Source organism: Ranitomeya variabilis, chromosome 8 (genome assembly GCF_051348905.1).
Source record: "Ranitomeya variabilis isolate aRanVar5 chromosome 8, aRanVar5.hap1, whole genome shotgun sequence".
Lineage (NCBI taxonomy): Eukaryota > Metazoa > Chordata > Amphibia > Anura > Dendrobatidae > Ranitomeya > Ranitomeya variabilis.
In genome coordinates this window covers 104,766,979-104,789,967 of record NC_135239.1, presented here as the reverse complement: position 1 = coordinate 104,789,967, position 22,989 = coordinate 104,766,979, and the positions used below count along the sequence as shown (strand labels likewise).

Genomic DNA, 22,989 nt, shown 5'->3' with positions numbered 1-22,989 from the left:
AACCTTGCTAGGGGATTCATTCGGAAGTCCACCTCCCCTGCTGGGGCCGGTTTCTTTTTTGTCAAGAAAAAAGACGGCTCACTTCGTCCCTGCATAGACTATAGGGGATTGAACAACATAACGGTGAAGAATAAATATCCGTTACCTTTAATCTCTGAACTCTTTGACCGCTTAAGAGGAGCACGAGTTTTCACTAAGTTAGATCTTCGAGGTGCTTACAACCTTGTTCGAATCCGTGCCGGGGATGAGTGGAAGACTGCATTCAATACTCGTGACGGCCACTATGAGTACTTGGTGATGCCTTTTGGTCTCTGCAACGCTCCCGCTGTTTTCCAAGAATTCGTAAATGACATCTTCAGAGATTGCCTTTATGTATGTGTCGTAGTTTATCTGGACGACATACTAATCTTCTCTCCGAATCTCTCTGCCCATCGATGAGATGTCCGTCTTGTTCTTCAACGCCTCCGAGAGAACCATCTTTTTGCCAAGATCGAGAAATGTGTATTCGAACAATCCAGTTTACCCTTCTTGGGATATATTGTTTCAGATGCCGGTCTAAAGATGGATCCAGCCAAGGTCTCCGCAGTTCTGGATTGGCCACAGCCTGTTGGTATTAAAGCCATTCAACGTTTCCTCGGCTTCGCCAATTACTATAGGCAATTCATTCCACATTTCTCTTCTTTGACCAAGCCCATCTAGGCTCTTACTCGCAAAGGAATTGCTTCCAACAACTGGTCTTCGGAGGCCCAAAATGCATTTCTTACTTTAAAACAAAAATTTGCTGTAGCCCCGGTACTTCATCGTCCTGACGCTAACAGACCCTTCGTCCTTGAAGTGGATGCATCTTCCGTGGGAGTCGGAGCAGTCCTCTTACAGAAGTCAGCTTCTGGATGTGTCGTCACTTGTGGTTTCTTCTCCAAATCATTTTCTTCTTCAGAACGCAATTATTCTATCGGAGATAAGGAACTGTTGGCCATTAAGTTGGCCTTAGAAGAGTGGCGATATCTTCTCGAAGGGGCCGTTCATTCCTTCACCATATTTACAGATCATAAGAATCTAGCCTATGTACAGACTGCTCAAAGACTTAACCCTTGTCAGGCCAGATGGTCCCTGTTTTTTGGACGTTTCGATTTTGAACTCCATTTCCGTCCTGGAGACAAAAATGTCAGAGCTGATGCTCTCTCACGGTCCTCTCAACCTTTGGATGTGGTGGAGAATCCTGCACATATTATTGATCCGGCTAAGATTATTTCCGTTGCTCCTCTGAAAGTAGTCTCCTCTCCTCCTGGGAAGACCTTCGTGGCAAGCAAAGACAGGAGACAAGTTTTGCTCTGGGGTCATTCCTCTAAATTTGCCGGGCACGCAGGAGTCAAGAAGACACTTTCTCTTATAACTCGTCACTACTGGTGGCCATCCGTTCGTCAGGACGTCCTAGATTTCCTTGCTTCGTGTCCTTCTTGTGCAAAAAATAAGGTTCCTCGGCAGCTACCTTCCGGACTCTTACATCCGCTTCCTGTACCTTCTTGTCCTTGGAGTGATATTGCCATGGACTTTATTACGGATCTTCCTCGCTCCTCTAATTGCTCTGTTATCCTAGTGGTTGTGGACCGATTTTCGAAAATGGCCCACTTCATACCCTTGTCTGGATTGCCATCTGCTCCCGAATTCGCAAAGATCTTCATCCTTCATGTCTTCCGACTTCACGGCTTTCCTCGTCATATTGTTTCTGATCGTGGAGTTCAGTTCACCGCCCGCTTCTGGAGAGCCCTGTGTAGCTTAATGAAGGTGACCTTGGATTTCTCCTCCGCCTACCATCCTCAGTCCAATGGCCAAGTGGAGCGTGTCAATCAAGTTCTCACATCCTATTTACGACATTTCTCCAATGCCCATCAGAACGATTGGGTCTCTTTGCTTCCGTGGGCTGAATTTGCCTATAACAATCACCCCTGTGAATCTTCTTCTAAATCTCCATTCTTGGTGGTTTTCGGGCAACACCCTGGCATTCCTTTTCCCATTTCCTGCACTTCAGGTGTACAGGCAGCTGATTCTTTGTCCCAGGAGTTCTCCAAAATTTGGCAAGAGACTAAGGAGTCACTTCTTAAGGCCAGTGATCGTATGAAAAGGTTTGCGGATAAGAGACGGCTTGATGCTCCACCTTATCAACTGGGGGATAAGGTGTGGCTCTCATCTCGGTATATTAGGTTGAAAATTCCGTCTCATAAACTTGGTCCTCGTTACATTGGTCCCTTTGAAATTTCCCACCGAATTAATGATGTAGCTTACAAGTTAAAATTACCCGCATCTTTGCGTGTTCCTAATGCCTTTCATGTCTCACTTCTTAAGCCTGCTGTATTTAATCGTTTTCACTCTTCTTCTCCTGTAGACCCATCCTTCTCTTCCTCCGACGGACAATTCGAGGTGAAGGACATTCTAGCCCAGAAAACGGTTAAGGGTCGGACATGGTTTCTGATTGATTGGAAGGGTTTTGGTCCTGAGGAGAGATCTTGGGAACCTCGAGAAAACATCAATGCACCCCTTATTTTGAAGAGGTTTCTTTCCAGTTCCAGGAGGGGGGGGAGTAAGAAAGGGGGTACTGTAACGATTCCTGATACTTATCTGTCCGGCCGGCGCGCTCCCAGCGTTCCTTCTTCTTCTTCTGCCTCCAGTTTCTCGGCCTCTCTGCGCATCGCCGGTCCACGCATGCGCCGTAGGGTCTCCTCCGCCGCTCTGCCTTCTGGGAGGTCGTGACCCGGTGGTCCCGCCTCCAATATGGCGGCGCCCTTCAGGTATTTCAGCTCGGCGCTTCCCCAGGTAAAGCGCCTGCGTATCTTCGTTGTTTCTGCTCCGTAGTTCAGCGTTGTGCTCTGGCCCATTCTAAGCTTAAGCCTCGTTGTTCCCTTTCCTGCCTTGTGCTCTGTTTCTTCGGCTTCTTCCCTCGCCCTCCGTCCCCTTTAACCTTCAGCTCCAACTGCCTGGTTAACTTGTATTTTTTCCCTTCCAGTGCTCCGCTTCAGTCATCCTCTGCATTCCAGTTCTCCTGCTCCACCCAGTCGTCCCTTTGGCTCCGGCAGTTGCGGTTCCATCCTCCCTGGGCCTGCTCCTAACACTCCCTGTATAGGGGGTGCTCCCATCAGGTTCGCTCGCCCTAGGGGGCTCTGGGATCGTGACCCAGAGGGTCCACTTTGGGGTTCACCTCTCCCTCCCTGGCTCACCCCCGTGTAGCGTGATAATGGCCAAAGACATTGACTCATTCAGACCAGCAGGCGTGGGGAAACCCACCATAACATCCTTAAGGGCTTCAGAAAGACCCTTTCTGAAAATTGCTGCCAGGGCACACTCATTCCATTGGGTAAGCACAGACCACTTTCTAAACTTCTGGCAATATACTTCTGCTTCATCCTGACCCTGACATAGAGTCAGCAAGATCTTTTCTGCCTGATCCACAGAATTAGGTTCGTTATAAAGCAATCCAAGCGCTAGAAAAAATGCATCCACATTAAGCAATGCAGGATTTCCTGGCTCAAGAGAGAATGCCCAGTCTTGCGGGTCACCACGCAACAAAGAAATAATAATCTTTACTTGCTGAATGGGATCACCAGAGGAGCGGGTTTTCAGAGCAAGAAACAATCTGCAATTATTTTTGAAATTCAAAAATTTTGATCTATTCCCAGAAAACAAATCAGGAATTGGAATTCTAGGCTCTAACATCGGATTCTGAACTACATAATCTTGAATACTCTGTACCCTAGCAGCGAGTTGATCCACACAAGAGGACAAACCTTGAATATCCATATCTACACCTGAGTCCTGAACCACCCAGAGGTTAAGGGGAAAAGAAAGACAAAACAAGCTGCAAAGAAAAAAAAATTGACTCAGAACTTCTCTTTTCCCTCTTTTGAGATGCATTAACACTTTGTTGGCCAGCTGTACTGTTATGGACCTGGTGGTTAGGAGCACCAAAAATGACCTGATGGTTAAAATAGAAAACCTGGGACAAGCTCTGAGGAAGTCGTAACTCTACTGACCGCAATCCCTAATCCTATCACACACACTAGAAATAGCCGTGGAGCGTACCTAACTCTCCCTAGACGCCTCTTCACAGCCTAAGAGCTAACTACCCCTAAAGATAGAAATAGCAGCCTACCTTGCCTCAGAGAAATTCCCCAAAGTAAAAGTAGCCCCCCACAAATATTGACTGTGAGTTAAGAGGGAAGTAACAAACACAGGAATGAAACAGATTTTAGCAAAGGAGGCCGAATCTTCTCTAGACAGACAGAGGATAGGAAAGGGAACTATGCAGTCAGTATTAAAAACTACAAAAACCACGCAGAGTGTGCAAAAAGACCTCCACACTGACTCACGGTGTGGAGGTGCAGCTCTGCACCCCCAGAGCTTCCAGCTAGCAAGGAAATATCATAATAGCAAGCTGGACAAGAAACATAGCATATACTGAGAAGTATATTCAAAAACCAATGAACAGCAAATGGACTAGCAAGGACTTAGCTTCTGCTGGAGTAGACAGGTCATCAGAGAAATCCAAGAGAGATCTGAACCAGTACTGAGACATTGACAGCTGGCATGAACTAACGACCTGGGCAGAGTTAAATAGGGAAGCCAGCAGCAGCAATAAACGAGGGCAGCTGAGAAAGCCAACCTCAAAGATCAGCAGTTCCCCTCGAAGCCACCAGAGGGTGTCCAAGGACAGAACTCACCAAAGTACCATTCACGACCACAGGAGGGAGCCCGAGAACGGAATTCACAACAGGGGACCGAGACTGGCGAAGTCGACCGTTCCCTCGACCTCCTGCTGGATCTGGACCTGGCAGACTCCGTGGGTCCTCTGTGTGCTGCAGCCGGACTGGCCCCTCTGGCCGCCACTCCCGCGGCCCGATTCGCTCCCTGTCATCGTGTTGGCGCCAGCCTGCCTGACATCCTGCTCTGCCGACCCGTCCTCGAGCCAGGTGCAATGGGCGGCTGTGATACCGGTGCACCCGCCACTGTCCTGTCCGGCTCCTGGCTCCTGGATGATGCAGCCGCCGCTGGGCTCCTCCCTCGCCCCGTCGCTGGTACCGCCGCCGGATCCTGGCTCCTAGGTGGTGCAGCTGCCGCTGCGCTCCTCCCCGTGCCGTCGCTGATGCCGCCGCCGCTGGAGCTGCTCCCCGGCGGGTACTGGCTGGAGATCTCGGCGCTGCAGCGCCTCCGCGCCCACTGCTAGGCCGCACCGGAAGTGCGACCCTGTCTTCCTGTGCAGCGCTGGCGCTCGGCTGCGCCTGCACCGCTCTCCCTGTGCCTCGTCGCCTCGCGCCGGCAGGGCCGCCTGGTGGATTCCTGCCGGAGGGGGGGCGGGCGAGGTGGCTGCGCCGCGTCCCACAGCCCCCGGAGGGGCTCCATGGCCTGCGCCTGCCGTGCGGAATCACGTCGGGGGACACCCTCTCCGGCGGCCTGGTCCTCCTGGTCCGCCTGCCCTGGCTCCCGCTGTCCCCTAGCAGCCCGGTGAGCTGCTCCTCAAGCCAGCCTGCCCTCCTGGACCTTGCCTCCCTGCGAAGCTGAGCGACCAAGCTGTCCACTGTGGCCATGGTGAGTAACACTGTGGCAGCAGGTCCACTCACTTTGCCTGTCTCTAATCCAATGATCCCCTTCCCGCACTTTCCCTAGCCCCCTCCTCCCATTCCCACAAAATCCCCGCCCCCATTCTTATCCCAACCAATCCCTGGAACCCCTGTTTAATTTTTTAAAAAATACTGCACTGCTCCCCATGGCAATGCAGTCATGTGGGGGCTTTCTTCTAGCTGCGTCCCATACAGCCCCCCCTCTGGAAAAGCACTATGACTCATTGCTCCCAAAAGACATCCAGCAAATTCTGCACTCCCAAATCCAAATGTCTCCCTCCATTCTGAGCCCTACAGTGTGACTACATCACATTTAGCATCCACACGCTTGACATTTCTGTAGCTATTAGAGCCCGCATGACTCCAGAAGCATGAGCTGGGCACAATGCATAGACATTACAATATAAGGGCACTACAATGGTATTACAATGACAGATTTGCAATTTTCACTCAGCAACATCCACTGCTCTTTGTTTTTCTAGAAAACACCCAAGGAGTCAAAGTCATCACTACATCTGTACATAATTGCCCAGAGGTCTGTCATTTCAAAAATGGGGTCACCTAAGAGGATTTCTGCTCTTCTGTCACTTAGGAGCTCTCGGCGATCGCCAATAGTGGCTACTGTGCAGGTGCAGGCAGCAGCCATCTTAATTATGAATACCTAAGCAGAGCACCACATGAACACCCTGCCCACAGGCCCGCCCAAAGCATGAGCACATCATTAACTCAAAACTGAAAATAAAGATTAAACAACAACCACAAGACAGATTTCATCAACCAAGGTATCATTTTAATCAGTGTAACGGTGCCGACCGGACACTGTCTGTAGGTTACTGTGCACAATCCTGCTGATAGATTCCCTTTAAATGCTGCTTTCGTCCCTGTGAAGCCCCAAAAGGGTTAACAAACTTCTTGAATGTGGTTTTGAGAAGAGATGAGTGAACATCATTGGCTCCCTCTTTATTCGGCAAGTTATAGTGCTTACCGAAGAAGCTGCAGCGGGAACCAGGATACCTGGAGCGCTCCTGATAATCAGGTGGCCGGCGTCGCAGCTGCATGTGTCGCGGCTCTGTAACAGTCACAACACACAGACTCTCCATGCCAAATAAGGAGGGAGCTGATGATTTTCGCTCATGTCTAGTTTTGAAATCTTTGAGGAGTGTAATTTTTAAAATGGTGTCACTTTTGTGTATTTTCTGTCACATAGGCTCAACAAAGTCAATTAAAATAGGATGTGGTTCTTTAAAAAATTGATTTAGTAAATTTTGTTGGAAAAATGAGAAATTGCTGATTAACTTTTATCCCTTCTAACTTCCTAACAAAAAAAAATATGTATGCAAAATTGTGCTGATGTAAAGTAGACATGTGGGAAATGTTATTTATGAACTATTTTGTGTGACATACTGTAACTCTGATTATGATAGATTTATGCACCTTAATTACTCTTTAACTGGATAGTTTTAAATGTATGCTAAGATCAATCATTTTGAAAAAAAGAAAGAAAAACAAGGATGCACAAAACTTACCAACACATGATCCATTTTCTGTTTTTTTAAATCCACTCGGACATAATTCAGTGCACTTGTAACTTCCACGTGTGTTTTTACACAGTTGATCTGGTCTGCAGACATTCTGACGACATTCATTCAGGTCTGCAGGAACATAAAATACATGAGTGAAAATTGTCCTTATAGCCCTCATAATAGCATAAGCTCTGTGGTGACCCACAACAAGAAAATTAGTCACAACACTCCCCAAAAATTAAGGAATTAGAATGCCTCCAAAAAACTTAGTGTGAACATAGCCTACAATTAGAGTATACAGCTGCAGGCTTATGCAGTGGAGACTAAGGCTGCCTTCACACTAGCAGTATTTGGTCAGAATTTTACATCAGTATTTGTAAGCCAAAACCAGGAGTGGGTGATAAATGCAGAAGTGGTGCATATGTTTCTATTATACTTTTCCTCTAATTGTTCCACTCCTGGTTTTGGCTTACAAATAATGATGTAAAATACTGACCAAATACTGCTAGTGTGACAGCAGCCTAAATGTTGCTACATGTGATGTATGCATCTATCACTCCCTCATCCATCCATCCCTCATCCATCCATCCCTCTCTCAGTCATCACTCCTTTCATCAATCTACACACACATCCATACATACATCACTACAGACTGAGGTTCTGCAGCAGCTGAGGAATATTATGAGTTATATATGTAAATATACATCACTATAGACTGAGTTTCTACAGCAGCTGAAGTGTATTGTGTGATATATACGTAGATACACACACATTACTATAGACTTTTCACAGTGTTCGTATGTCAGGGGTAATGTAGGCACATGTGACGCTCTGTCACCACTATGGATGTGATGTGGGCACATGTGAAGCTCTAGCACCACTGTGGATGTGATGTGGGCACATGTGAAGCTCTCAACACTGTGGATGTGATGTGGGACATGTGACACTCTGTCACCACTGTGGATGAGATGTAGAGATATGTGAAGCTCTATCACCACTGTGGATGTGATGTGGAGACATGTGATGCTCTATCACCACTGTGAACGTGATGTGGGGACATGTGAAGCTCTATCACCACTGTGGACGTGATGTGGGCACATGTGACGCTCTATCACCACTGTGGATATGATGTGGGGATATGTGAAGCTCTATCACCACTGTGGATGTGATGTGAAGACATGTGATGCTCTATCACCACTGTGGATGTGATGTGAAGACATGTGATGCTCTATCACCACTGTGGATGTGATGTGGGGATATGTGAAGCTCTATCACCACTGTGGATGTGATGTGAAGACATGTGATGCTCTGTCACCACTATGGATGTGATGTGGAGACATGTGAAGCTCTATCACCACTATGGACGTGATGTGGGCACATGTAACACTCTGTCACCACTATGGATGTGATGTGGAGACATGTGACGCTCTGTCACCACTATGGATGTGATGTGGAGACATGTAAAGCTCTGTCACCACTGTGGATGTGATGTGGAGACATGTGAAGATCTATCACCACTGTGGATGTGGAGACATGTGACGCTCTATCACCACTATGGATGTGATGTGGGGACATGTGATGGTCTATCACTGGAGCGCCCCCACTGCCGCAGGGCCGAGGGGCACCCGGTACCAGGCCTCTGTGTCTCAGTTCTGGGGTTGTCACGGTGGCTAGGCCCGGTCCGTGACCCTGCTGAGGGGCGTCCAGTGAAAGTTGAGAATGTGAGGATGTTGTGGTGCGGTGTAGGTCGCGGTGAATAACGAGGACACCAGGTTGCAGTCTCTTTACCTCTTTACTGAAGGCTTCAGGATCCTCAGTCCGGAATACGGTTAACCGGGCTACCTGAGTCCGGCCAGTCCGATGGCACCTCCAGAGTTCCCTTTGCAGGTGGAAATCTGTGCCTACCTTCTAGCGCTTGTGTGTTGTAGTCCTTCCCTGCTGTGCTTACGGGATAGTCCTCACAACTGTTGTGTCTGTTTCTGAAGTTCCCTCACAACTCGATTATGATGTTCTTCTTCGTCCCCCCAGATGATATGGCTAGGACGCACCCGTTTGACGGGTAGGTTCGGAGGTCTTCCGGGACCCTAGAGTCGCCCCTCTCCAAATGTTGCCCCCTGTGTCTGCTTAAGTGATTTTGGGTGAGACAGCCCGCCTAGAACTGACTGTCCTGTCGTAGGTTTGAAGTAAGGCCTGGAGCTCAATACTTCCTCGGCGTTTCCGGCCACCGGCTACGCGCCTCAGTAGGATGTTGCCTCGTCTTACAGCACGACTCCTACTGGTGTTTCTCCTTGTTGCGTTGATCTCGTTTCTCACTCAGCACAATAATCCTCGCTTCTTGTCCTTTCTTGGGGTACCACCGCAATGAAGTGCAGGTGCGGTCCCATAACGTTCTTCCTGTTCGCTAGGCCTCTGTCAGGATCCCACCCCTGACAGGGACCCCCCTGAATCTTCCCCTGCAACACCCTCTGCCACATGATGTTGCCTGGTTCCAACCCAGTCAGCTTCTGTTTAACTTCCTATCTAACCCCCAGTTTTACCAGATTGTGAGGTGTGGCCTGATACATAGCACCCTTAGCTCCCCCTGGAGGCCAGACCGTGAAGTGTATTGGTGTCTGTGATACCTGGTCAGGTGAACTCCTTCAGTGCCATTAGACGTACCATAGCCCCCCTTAGCGGCGGAGCATCAGTACTGCAATGACCAGGACTCTGGGGCGCAGCAATTTTTGAAATGCAACAATAAGTAAATTTGAACAGAGCTTCCCTTTATGGGAGGTGAGGACACTTGAACGTTACAAACATGGTTAAATATTTTAAATAACATACTATAAATAACTTCTCTTACCCAACCGGGTATTCTACTTAGTGCAATTTCTGAACAATAATTTAACATTGCCTTTAAGGACGTATGAGCTGAATCCACTAAAGACCCTCTTATAAAACGCTATGAGGCTAATCAACTTTTCTTCATTTTCCACCTTTACATCTGCAGGACCGCCTGTCTATCTGCCCCAGGCCTACTGCCTCTCGCTCTGTTGCAGGACTGCCCCATTCCTAATCCGGGCCTACTGCCTTTCTGCTACTATACACAGTATAGAACTTATCAACCTTCTCTCAGTTTAGGATCGCTGAGCCAACTCTGTACGGCTCCTAGGAAGACTCACCGACTAACCCCGTACGGGTTCACTTCCTGTCCTCATTCTCTAACACATTATTAAACATTTCTTACAATTAACTAGCTAACTACATATAACTTTGACATGTAAGCATTATTCGACTTTAAGTGCTATTGGTGAATGTCCCCTTTAAGAGGGGACCAAGTCTCTCGGAGGTAGTGCAACTTCTCAAGCTGCAAGTTCGTATACAGCAAGGACTCCGGTGCTGTTTCCAAGAACAGTTTCTTCGCAAAGAGTCCTTTTCTTTGTAAAACCAGTAGACGGCACCTTTAAGAAGGTGCGAACTATTTACAATAAGTTTGTAATCATGCAGTGTTCATGATCCAGCAGTTCTTTTCAACAATGATGAACAAGAAACAAAAACAAAAGCAAAAGTAGGGATGCCGGGTAAACTAAGGGATCCCTTTAAGAGTTAACCCTAGTCGGGTTGTAGCAGCAAGAAGACACATAGAAAGACGGACAGTTAACTATATACAGTTTGCAAAGCACTTTAAAGCTTCATAGTAAATTGCAAGACATCAGCCGGTAGTGGACATCTCCTGACCGTGGCGGCTTTGGTCCCTGGTCTCCGGCTGATGCGGTGTCAGTATCGGTGGTTGGTCTCTCGGGTGCAGTCAGTTCACCCGGTGTCTGGATTTGAAGGCTAACCCTGGCTGCAAGCTCGGTAGCTGCAACAAGGTGTACTGTGGCGATAGTAACAAGATCTGTCAAGTCCGGATCAGTCATGGTCGGGGTAAAAGGTGACACCTCCTCAAGCCCACATCATTGAACGTTTCGAGCGCACCATCCTTGTGCACTCCGGTGGCAGGTGTAGGTCACCTGATCCCCCCTTTGCAATAATGAGTTACCATATCGGTTGCGGAAGGGAGTCTTCACATGGTAACTGGTAACGAAGACGTCAGTCGGTAGTCCCGGTTCCTGTATGGAGCCCCAACCCCATTTCGGGTGAAAGGCCAGCACAGTTCCCCGCTTTACCACGTCTTTCCTGCCGTGTGCAGGCTTTGGGTGCTGCACTTTTGGTGGGTCAGTTTGTTCTGTCTCTTTTCGGTTTTTCCAGTGTAGGATCAGGCATTGTTTATATTGTTCCCAAGTGAGCACAGCAAGGGTGAGGCCTTCCTCCCGAGCTCCATCCGGCCCAATCCGGGGGGTATTCCACTGGAAGATCACCCCGTCCTAGCTCACGTCTAAGGGTTCCCCCATCCTGGTCGGTAGCGGAGGCACCAGCTTCCCCATCGTGTCGGGAGTCAGCACCACCCGCTCCACTGAGAGGAAACGGTTATTGTTGGGGTGAGGAGCGGTCAGGGGAGCAGGATCGGTCGGGGGAGCAAGATCGGTCGGGGGAGTAGGGGCGCCTTCCATACCTGCGCCTGATGTGATTCCACCGATGTCGATCTGTTCTGTTAACAAGGACACTGGAGTCGGCTGCAGCCCGGACCGCGGCTCCTCCAAGGCGGCCTCCCGATGTGGCTCCGCTCGCCATGGCTCCGTGGTCGGGATAGGCGGGCTCGGATCCTCCGCCAGCGGCTCCAAGGAGCTCGAGTCCTTCAGCTGCGGTGAGTTCGGATCCATCTCCGGTCGGTGGGGACAACCTGGGGTCACTTCGCCGCCGCTCGGGCACTTGTTGATCATCTTCGCTGTCTGGCATTCGGCGGCAACGCATGCACCTGGCTCCGCCATTTCTCCAAGGTCGAACTCCCTCTTCACCTCGTTCCCGCCGTTACAAATCAGGGGGTGGTTCTCCTCTGCTTCTGGGCAGGTCATCATCTCGCAGCAATAGTTGGAGGGGGCGGTCGCCGCTTTTGGCACCACTCTGGTAGTCTCCTCCCATGGTATGCCCTTCTTCTTCCTCTGCGCTCCCCGTGGCGCTGCAATGGCGGCGGTTTTTGGTGGCAACTTTTGGCGGCAAGTGGCAATGCACAGTCTTTGCAATAAGTCACAGTCCAAGCACAACAAATCACAATTCCAAGGCACACATGACCTGATTCTTCAGGCTTAAGTTGATCCTGTTCGTGACGCAAAGTTGGAGCGCCCCAACTGCCACAGGGCCGAGGGGCACCCGGTACCAGGCCTCTGTGTCTCAGTTCTGGGGTTGTCACGGTGGCTAGGCCCGGTCCGTGACCCTGCTGAGGGGCGTCCAGTGAAAGTTGAGAATGTGAGGATGTTGTGGTGCGGTGTAGGTCGCGGTGAATAACGAGGACACCAGGTTGCAGTCTCTTTACCTCTTTACTGAAGGCTTCAGGATCCTCAGTCCGGAATACGGTTAACCGGGCTACCTGAGTCCGGCCGGTCCAATGGCACCTCCAGAGTTCCCTTTGCAGGTGGAAATCTGTGCCTACCTTCTAGCGCTTGTGTGTTGTAGTCCTTCCCTGCTGTGCGTACGGGATAGTCCTCACAACTGTTGTGTCTGTTTCTGAAGTTCCCTCACAACTCGATTATGATGTTCTTCTTCGTCCCCCCAGATGATATGGCTAGGACGCACCCGTTTGACGGGTAGGCTCGGAGGTCTTCCAGGACCCTAGAGTCGCCCCTCTCCAAATGTTGCCCCCTGTGTCTGCTTAGGTGATTTTGGGTGAGACAGCCCGCCTAGAACTGACTGTCCTGTCGTAGGTTTGAAGTAAGGCCTGGAGCTCAATACTTCCTCGGCGTTTCCGGCCACCGGCTACGCGCCTCAGTAGGATGTTGCCTCGTCTTACAGCACGACTCCTACTGGTGATTCTCCTTGTTGCGTTGATCTCGTTTCTCCCTCAGCACAATAAACCTCGCTTCTTGTCCTTTCTTGGGGTACCGCCGCAATGAAGTGCAGGCGCGGTCCCGTAACGTTCTTCCTGTTCGCTAGGCCTCTGTCAGGATCCCACCCCTGACAGGGACCCCCCTGAATCTTCCCCTGCAACACCCTCTGCCACATGATGTTGCCTGGTTCCAACCCAGTCAGCTTCTGTCTAACTTCCTATCTAACCCCCAGTTTTACCAGACTGTGAGGAGTGGCCTAATACATAGCACCCTTAGCTCCCCCTGGAGGCCAGACCGTGAAGTGTATTGGTGTCTGTGATACCTGGTCAGGTGAACTCCTTCAGTGCCATCAGACGTACCATAGCCCCCCTTAGCGGCGGATCATCAGTACTGCAACGACCAGGACTCTGGGGCACTGCATCACCATTGTGAATGTGATGAGGAGACATGTGACGCTCTATTACCACTGTGGATGTAATGTGGAGACATGTGATGGTCTATCGCCACTGAATGTGGTGTGGAGACATGTGAAGCTCTATCAACACTGTGGATGTGTTGTGGGGACATGTGACTCTGTCACCACTGTGGATGTGATGTTGAGACATGTGATGTTCTATCACCACTGTGGATGTGATATGGAGACATGTGATGTTCTGTCACCATTGTGGTTGTAGCGTAGAGACATGGGTGCAGGGAACTAATTGAAAATCAGGAGGCATGAAAGGCAGAAACAACAAATTTTTTTTTATAGAAGTGTTGTATATATTACAATACAGCACAGATTAGCTTATAAAAAAAATTGGATTTCGGGGGGCAGACAACTTCTTTAATTCTTCCACAATGTCTAAGAGCTGAATGATTTGACTGAAAGCTGAAGACCGCAACAAACATCACCACCATAACTGTGAGACTCACAATGCCTTTCATAGCAGAGACATCTGTTTCTACGTTCAATACAAGCGTACCAGTGACTTTGTTCCAAACTTAGGGCGTTTCCACAGTCAGTAAATGCTGCGAGTTTGACGCTGCGCTCATCCGCAGTGGCCAGATGTTACAGCATAGTGGAGGGGATTTCCACATCTTTCCAGACTGCAGCACGTCTATTTATCTTGCGGAGACGCACCGACACTGCAAGATAAAGTCACCCATACAATGTATAGGATGCGGTGTTTCTGCACGGTTCAGTGATCCCATGCGGAATCACCGCGAGTTCAAAAGCCGGCACCACTTTGGACAAAGCGGACATGTCCTGCATCCAAAGCGCTGCCAATACTGACCGTGGAAACATACCCTTACAGACAAAAATTCCCCATTCAAGCCTACTAACCACTGCCTCTGCTTGCTTGTTAGCAGACAATAGGTCTGACAATGCATTGACATCTAGTATTTGCCATATATGTGATCCTGACAGACTTACCAAAACATCGTCTGCCTTTTAAATGGAAGCCTGGGTCACAGCCACAGTGATAGCTTCCAATGCTATTGAAGCAACGCTGATGACAGGGATTCATCTCTTGGCACTCATTAATATCTGCAATTATAAAAAAAGAGATGAATAATAAATCATAACAAAAATTACTTTTTTTTTTAAAGAGGAAGGACATAGAATTAGGAAATACAGGAAAGCTATTATCTTTTTTTTTTTTTTTTTCAAGGGAGTACCATAGCAAAAATAACCAGTACTAATTTATTAAATAAAACCTCCCACCTTTAAATCTTTGTATACCTTGTAGGAATTAAAGTCAACTGGAACTTTGTGATTCATTTATTTTCCACACTTCCACAGCCCTTTAAATACATTATTGGCACTGTCCCCATTGGGGCTCACAATCTAAATTCCCTATCAGTATGTCTTTGGAGTGTGGAAGGAAATCAGAGTACCCAGAGGAAACCCAAAAACTCCTTGCAGATATTGTCCTTGGTGGGATTTGAGACAAGGACTCCAGCGCTGTAAGATTTCAGTGCTAACCACTGGGCCACCATGCTGCCAGTTTATCCATCTTTACTGACATTTACATTAACTTTTTTGCTAAGGATTAATGATGACTTAATTCTATAAATGAGGAAACCCAACTATAGCAGAATCTGAATCCAGCTCCATAATTCAGAACAAATGCATATGAACCAATTGTGTTTCTGTATTCTTCATTGTGAAAAATACAGCAGTAAGGAAAGAAAGTAAGCAAGTCTTTATAATCAGGGTCCATTGCGTAGAGAATAAATGCTCTTCAAAAGATTATGTTTGCAATCCTTTCCATCAAAGACAGATATGGGCAGGACATTTTCAGAAGCAGAGAGATCTAGGATTTTCCAACTAATCCATAATCTATAGAGGGTAAACATCAGAAGAATGTTACAATGCTCTCACGATGCTATAGATGCTTGGGGAGGCTGCACAGAATTGTTTATTGCCTCTCTGATATTTGCTGGAGATGTTGAGCTAAAAAAGGCCCTTATATCAGGTGGGCTTGTCCTCTAATTCATGAATTCTTTACAGTCTTGTCAGTTCTAATTCTGTGCTGCCTTATCGAAAGATTGCTTTAGGGTTCATTCTCACTTGCATATAAAATTGGCTAGTGCAATGCGAGAAAACATCACATTGCACTTGCATCAATATTATTAAATGATTCAGTGCTCATCTTAAAGTTTTTACTTAGCTCTAATTGGACTGAGGAAAATATCGAAGCATGCAGTATATATACTGCATATATCAGCAAAGTATAGTAAATTCACAACCAGAAACTTCAGGATAGAGAGATTAGATAGATAGATAGATAGATAGATAGATAGATAGATAGATAGATAGATAGATAGATAGATAGATAGATAATAGATAGATAGAATAGCTACAGTAGATAGATAATGTCACAAGTCCCCTACAAATAATGCTCATCACCATCGCGGACTCACGCTGCTCTCTCTGAGACCTGGCGGCTTTGCTGAGCATTGTTGTCAGTACCAATGCCTGTGAACAGCAGGATCTTTACTGTTATTCATAGAGGCCAGGCCAAAGCCGGATTCGGTCAATGTGGACTTTATCGGAGCTTCGCGGGAACAATTTTTCAAATGAATTGCTGAATGAGGGACAGTCTCTTGATTTTATTTCTGTCTTATTATGGACTACATCAGACTCAGTGGAACAATAAATTGGTGATTTTTTTCTGTGTAATTTTATTTTTTATTACTGGGTTAGTAATGAGGTTCCTGATAAACACCTCTCCATTACTAACTCAAGGGCCCAGGGTTTGATGGCAGCTGTGATTCTTGACAAATCACAGCTGTCATAAACCCCAACTACCATTACCCCGATTGCCACTGCACCGAGAAGAAGCGGGCAAAGCACCAGTATTGTAGCATCTAATGTGATCCGCCAATTCTGAGTTAGCTGCGGGCTGGTATTTTTAGGCTGGGAAGGGCCAAATAACCAGGGACCTTCCCAGCTTGGTAATATAAGTCCACGGCTGTTTGCTTTACCTTATCAAAAATAGGGGGACCCATGTCGTTTTTTAAAATTACAGTATTTATTTATTTAATAGGTTAAATAAAGCTAAACAACCTTTAGCAAAGAAAAAAAAAATCCAGCAAAGAGTCAGTTAAATAAAACTTCACAATTTATTTAAATATCATAAAACAATAGCGGTTCCTCCAGTGGTCTCCAACTAACAGGTTTCGTCTCCGCCTTACTCATGGTTATGCCAAAATGGAGTGAATAGTAAAGTGTCCGAATACCACCGAAGTACTATCTGCTGTAGAATTTACCGCATCAGACATGTGACGTCTGATGCGTTTTTTCGAAGGTCCTACTGTACATCCCACATATTGAACGTGACATAGCAAGCAATCTATCAGATATATAATACCCACCGTATTACAGTTTATAAAGCTGCTAATGTTAAAGCTGTGCCCCGTGGTATACGAAATAAAGTTTTTGGATTTGTCGGCATGCTCACATAAGATACAGCGAGAGTGTCCACATTTGAAAAAACCTTTTAAAGAGAACCAGGTGAGATTTAACGAGTACTGTGTATAAATAAACTGGTAGATAATATCGATCCCAGTGTTGGTGCTTTCTAAGCAACACATCTGATTTCAGTATCCTTTAAAATAAATAAATTGTGTTGCAAATGAAATTAGAATTATGAAGTTACTTTTTTGCACTTTTTTGGGGGTCCAGATGTATATTGGAATTAATAGGGATTTTGTGTTTCAGTTGTGTAAACTGTACATTCTTGTGTTCTGCCCAGCAGATCCTTTCTGTCAATTTTTGACACAGAATGATTAGCAAGGTTTAAATGTGATTCTTTGTAACCCTGATTTTTTAATCTGGAGAATGCTTTTATGGTTTCCTAATTGAAATCCTCAGAATTTGTGCAATTTCACCAAGGCCGGAGTCACACTACCGTAGAAAACAGCAGAGTGCTATGCGAGAAAACATCGCATAGCACTCGGACCAGTGTTAATCTATGGAGCAGCTCACATCAACATTCATTTTCTTGGGCGTATTCAGCGTGCGTGTATTTTATATTTGCATTAGCCTTCTGACTGAGCACTCCGCCCCTTAGCCTTAGGTGTTTTAATTGCAGCAGGATTCTACCCCTCTGCAGAGATACAGACTTCAGTCCAAGAAAGGATTCACATTAGGTTCCCAGAGAAATGTAGATTGTCTAAGAGAGGATTGGCATTAGGTCCTGGCAACCAGAAACGCCTTAACGTGGCTGCCAGGACCACATGAATTGGCCAATTTATGTGCTAAGCATTCTCAATTTTTCATATTTCTAGTGCAGTAATGCAATTCAATTTTTATAATTTATGTCTGCACGCTACAGCTTTACAGAGTGCTGCCTTATCTGTTTCATTACAAGTCTATTTTTGGCATTAGAATTGCAAGTTAACCCTTGAAAACTATTTAAAAAAATGTAAATACAAAAATAGTAAATTAGAAAATTGTTATTCTTTATCTGTTAACAATGTCAAGATTGGGATATATTTCCCTATTCATGACCAGGCATATTTTCAGAATTTTTTGTACATATGGTTTTAAGATCTTATTTTTGGCTCTTATTTGCAGGAAACTTGTGACTATCTTACTGTATTTTGCATTCTTTATTACCACAAAAAGAACCCCTAAATTGTGTTGTGTTTCCCTTTAAAATTATTTTTATATATCAGACATGTGCATTTTTTTTTCAATTGGATGGGTCTTGAAGCAGAGATTCAAACTGGTTGGCACACTTTTTATGTTATTTTCTGCTTTTGCCTGTACCTATTTTTCATTTAATTTATACATTGTGCCCACAATTAGGTCATTAAATACCTTTGGGAGGCATTAAAACACTTTTTTTTTTTTTTTTTACAGAATATGTATCGGATTTCCCCTGTAACTGGGACTGGCCTATTAGCCCCAGTTATAGAGTAAATTCAGTCCCGTCCCCTAACTCCATTGCAGAGTTAATCTTGGTCTATTAGGACTCAGCAGCTCCTACTCTTAGTCATCGGGAAGGCAGAGAGGGTAATATACTATCTCTTTATTCTCTGCTGGAAATTCAGCTTTGTCTAACATTCGCTCCCCCCTTCCCCGCTCCTGCTGCTGTACGATCTCATGCAGGTACTTACTGTACAGTGACATTATAGAACCTCATTGCAGAGTAATATGTAGACTGCCCAGTTGTTTAATGTCTAAAGGTGGTCTGGAAACAGTTAACAAGTATGGTTCCCTATACTTTACCTTTACAGTCGAGGCCATTAGCAGAAGATCTGAATCCAGCTCCACAATTCAGAACACATGCATATGAACCAATTGTGTTTTTGCACTCCTCATTTTTACGACAGGCAGCATCTTCCAATGTACACTCGTCAATGTCTGCAAGCAAAAATTTCAAAATAAACTCAAAGTAATCTGTGTGAATCCAACATCTTTAAAGGGAATCTATCACCATGAAAATACAGTCCAATCTGCAGGCATCATGATAAAGAGCAGGGGGAGCAGAGCAGAGTGATATATAGTCTTTTGAGAAAAGATTCAGTATAACCCTTAGTTTTAATAATTTAAACTGCTGCTTTTTCTTGGATTTTTAGTCCAGTGTGTGGTCCTATCAGTGACTGACAGCTATCTCTGCATGCACTCTTATACAAAGAAAGCTGTCAGTCGTTGATATGACCGCCCACAGGACCAAAAATCCCAGAAAGAGCAGTGGAATCGTTGATTAGAACAGAGATTATACTAAATATTTTCTCATAAAACTACATATCAGTCTGCTCAGATGTCCCTGCGCTATAATATAATGCCTGCAGAATGGTCTGTATTTTCATGGTGACAGGTTCTCTAAGTGCCATCTGGTAGTATATTGATTGAACTTTTGTGGTTGTTTTACTCTTTCCTGACATGGCCATTTTGTACTGTGTTACCACAGAAAAATGATGTACTAGTCCCAAAATAAGTATAAATAACAACTTTTTTGATATGCAAAATATAAACAGGCCAAATAGTGACAATGAAGGGTTAAAACCGGACCTCAAGCCATAGTTGCATGTAAGGTGAACAGAGCGGCACCCATAGTCCAGACAGTATAATGAAATATGGAACCCATACACAGTCCACCATAACCAACTATTCCTATATGTACACAATAACCCAACAGTGGGGATACAAGAAAGGGTAGGACTTATAAAGCATGGGAGCCGAACACATACCAGATAGTATTAAGTACTGGACAGGCGCCACGGTGTCCACCTCCTCCCGATGCACGTTTCGGATGTCCCTTCCTCAAGGGAGGCATACCCATGATGAAAACCCCCGTCCTTATGTGCTACAACTGCCGGAAATCCATGTGCCCCGAAGTCCGCCCACCACGCCAATACACATGGGCCCATGCGATCAACCGCGGGGAGACGGCAGGAAGAGGCGGAGAACCGGCAGTATGCACACTGCGCATGACCGGAAATATCATAGCGGCCATCTTGGTGGAGGTATAGTACACCCATGTAACAGGACGCTTATCTATAGCGCATGAATCAATGCGCAGAAGGTAAACACAGTCCGCAAGGTGATGGAATGCCAAGAATAGTAATCTATATATATAGAAAAGCATCCCACAAAAACCTCAAATGGAAAATATTAATAATTTATATATACACACACGGGCAATACAATACACCTAGAGACAATATAAGAGAAGAAAACCACGGTCAATATAGAAAATATAGCACACAGGGAAAAATATATATGCAGTGTAAGAGCATGCAGACCCAACAACAAAACATGGACAAAATTGAAAAATAAAAATAAATATAAAACAAATATACTACACAAAACAAGATCATATAAAACAATATACCATAAGACCAATAATTAGAACCCAAACAAAACAAAATAAAATACATAATAGTATACCCAACAACCCTCCACAGTACAAAATAACAATACAAAATAATAACACATAAAGACCATAACGACGATTGCTGAAGAAGAAATATGACTGCATGGTTAAAGATGTTAGATGGTATCCACACTGCATATTCACATGGAGAATAATCATCACAGACTTAAATCTGAAATGGCATAAAAAGGTAATTAAAACCAAACATTAACAATAAAAGCAAGCACGACCGAATGCTCGATTCCGATGTACCGCAGCCAGCAGCTCAGAGGAAGGGGGCAAAAGAAAGCACCTCATTAAGCCCAAAGGGGCGTACAGTATTGAGTTGCCAGATCCATCTGGTCTCCAATCTACCCAATCTTTTAGTAAGGCTACCCCCTCTGATGTTAATTTTAAGGGCATCAATCCCTTTAACTTTCAAGGAGGTGCCATCACACTTATGAAACTCTTTAAAATGGCGGGGCAGAGTTTTCAGGGAAGATATATCCATGTGGCCAAGTGCCGCCTCAATACCCAATACATGTTCTCTTATACGGACCTTTAGCTGGCGTGTTGTTCACCCCACATATATTAATCCACATAGGCATGTGGCATGGTATACCACATACCTTGTGGTACAGGTGATCCGCTGTCTGATTTTATATTGTTTGGTATTATCAAAATTCGAGAACTCATTGCATCTCACAACATTAGGGCAGGCGACACAACCGCCACACGGATAACACCCCATGCCCCTAGGGAAACTATCAAGGAATGTAGTTGCCCCGCCACTTGAGTAGTGACTGGAGACCAGATGGTCCCTCAGATTTTTAGCTCGCCGAAATGCTAGGGATGGTCTCTCAGGGAGCAATTTTGCAATATTTGGATCCACCCGTAAGATCGGCCAAGCCCTTTGGAGGATAGACCTAACCCTATCTGATTGGGAACTGAAGGTAGTGATAAATCTTAATTTAGAGGAATCATCAGAATTAGATCGAGATGCATTGACAAAGAGGAGATTGTGCCGTGTGGCGTGTTTGGCACGGTTAAGTGCCCGCTTGAAGGACCTATTGCTGTACCCGCGGATTTTAAACCGCTCCCTTAAATCCTCTGCCTGAATAAGGAAGTCCGCCTCCGAAGAGCATATTCGACGGAGATGGAGAAATTGCCCCACAGGTGCAGAATTGATCATGTGGCGTGGATGGCCAGAGGAGGCATGCAAAAGTGTATTTGTAGAAGTTTCTTTCCTATAGATGTCTGTCTGTAGGGTACCGGTAGGGTCTCTCCTAAGGCTAGGTTCACATTGCGTTAGTGGGTGGTCGCTAACGGACAGCGTTGCACAGCAAAAATGTCGCAATTAACGCCGTGCAACGGGTCCGTTAGCGCACCCATTGACAGCAATGTAAATTTCGCCTGCAGCGTATCGCTAGCGCGTGCCTTTTTCAGCTCGCGCTAGCGATGTGCCGTTCTTTTGTAGCGCGCCTCAGACGCTGCTTGCAGCGTCCGCGGCGCACCCGAGGTCTGTTCCCCACTCTCGCAGATCGATGATCTGCGAGAGCGGGGACGTTAGCGCGACCCCTAAACGCGGCCCCGAAAAAGACATTGCGTTAGCGCAATCCGCTAGCGCTAAACGGATTGCCCTAACGCAATGTGAACCTAGCCTTATCGTCACATCAAGAAAATACAAAGATTTACCACTATATACAAATGTAAGATGGATATTGAGATCATTGTCATTAAGGGTATGGATCAACTGCTCAAGATCGACTGAAGTGCCCTGCCACATGAAGAAGATATCGTCTATGTACCTCGTCCAAAATGGGACGTGATAAATCGACCCCAATTCATCAGACAGGAAGACTTCCCTCTCCCAGAGCCCCAGGAAAAGACCGGCATAAGCGGGCGCAAAGGCCACCCCCATGGCGGTCAACTGGAGCTGCAGGTAGAAGTTGCCCTTAAACACAAAAAAGTTGTGTGTGAGGGTGAACTCTAGAAGCTCCAGCAGAAGGTCCCTGAATCCAATCGATAAGGATGAAGTGGTAAGGAAAAACCGAACCGCAGATAATCCATCCTTGTGTCTAATATATGTATATAGGGATTCCACATCCGCTGAAACTAATAGAGTATCACCCTCAATTTGCAGTCCATTGATCCTGCAAAGAAGATCACCCGTATCCTTGAGGAAGGAAGGGAGGCCCGAGACAAGGGGTTGAAGATGGTAATCAATCCACTTATTAATGTTCTCCAAAAAGTTACCCCTACCCGAAATAATCGGTCTGCCAGGTGGTGAGGATGCGTTCTTATGGATCTTCAGGAGGAGATAAAAGGTGGGGATAGTGGGCTCAGGAACCACCAGAGCTAGTCTAAGGTCCCTGGTGATAATGTCGTCCTCCAGCGCACGCTTTTGTACTGTGATAGTTCTGTTTTTATCCCTGCATTCCAAAACCTATAACTTTATTTTTTCGTTGATATCTCCACATGAGTGTTTGTGTTTTGTGTGACAATTTGAAGTTTTAATGGCATTATTTAATATACCATACACTGTACTTTACATTTTTTGTGCACATGTAATAATTGATTGTATTTTTTTCTACTATTT

General features: G+C 46.0%; 1 protein-coding gene across 1 annotated transcript in view; it reads right to left on the bottom strand.

Moving 5' to 3' along the window:
• Positions 1–22,989, bottom strand: part of HMCN1 (hemicentin 1) — a 768,245-nt gene that overhangs the window by 42,673 nt on the left and 702,583 nt on the right. Inside the window, exons 100-102 of the mRNA XM_077275842.1 lie at positions 18,761–18,895; positions 14,453–14,566; positions 7,136–7,261 (exon numbers count right to left, since the gene is read on the bottom strand). Of these exons, the coding sequence (XP_077131957.1) occupies positions 7,136–7,261; positions 14,453–14,566; positions 18,761–18,895 (375 nt within the window). The remainder of the gene's footprint in view (positions 1–7,135; positions 7,262–14,452; positions 14,567–18,760; positions 18,896–22,989) is intronic.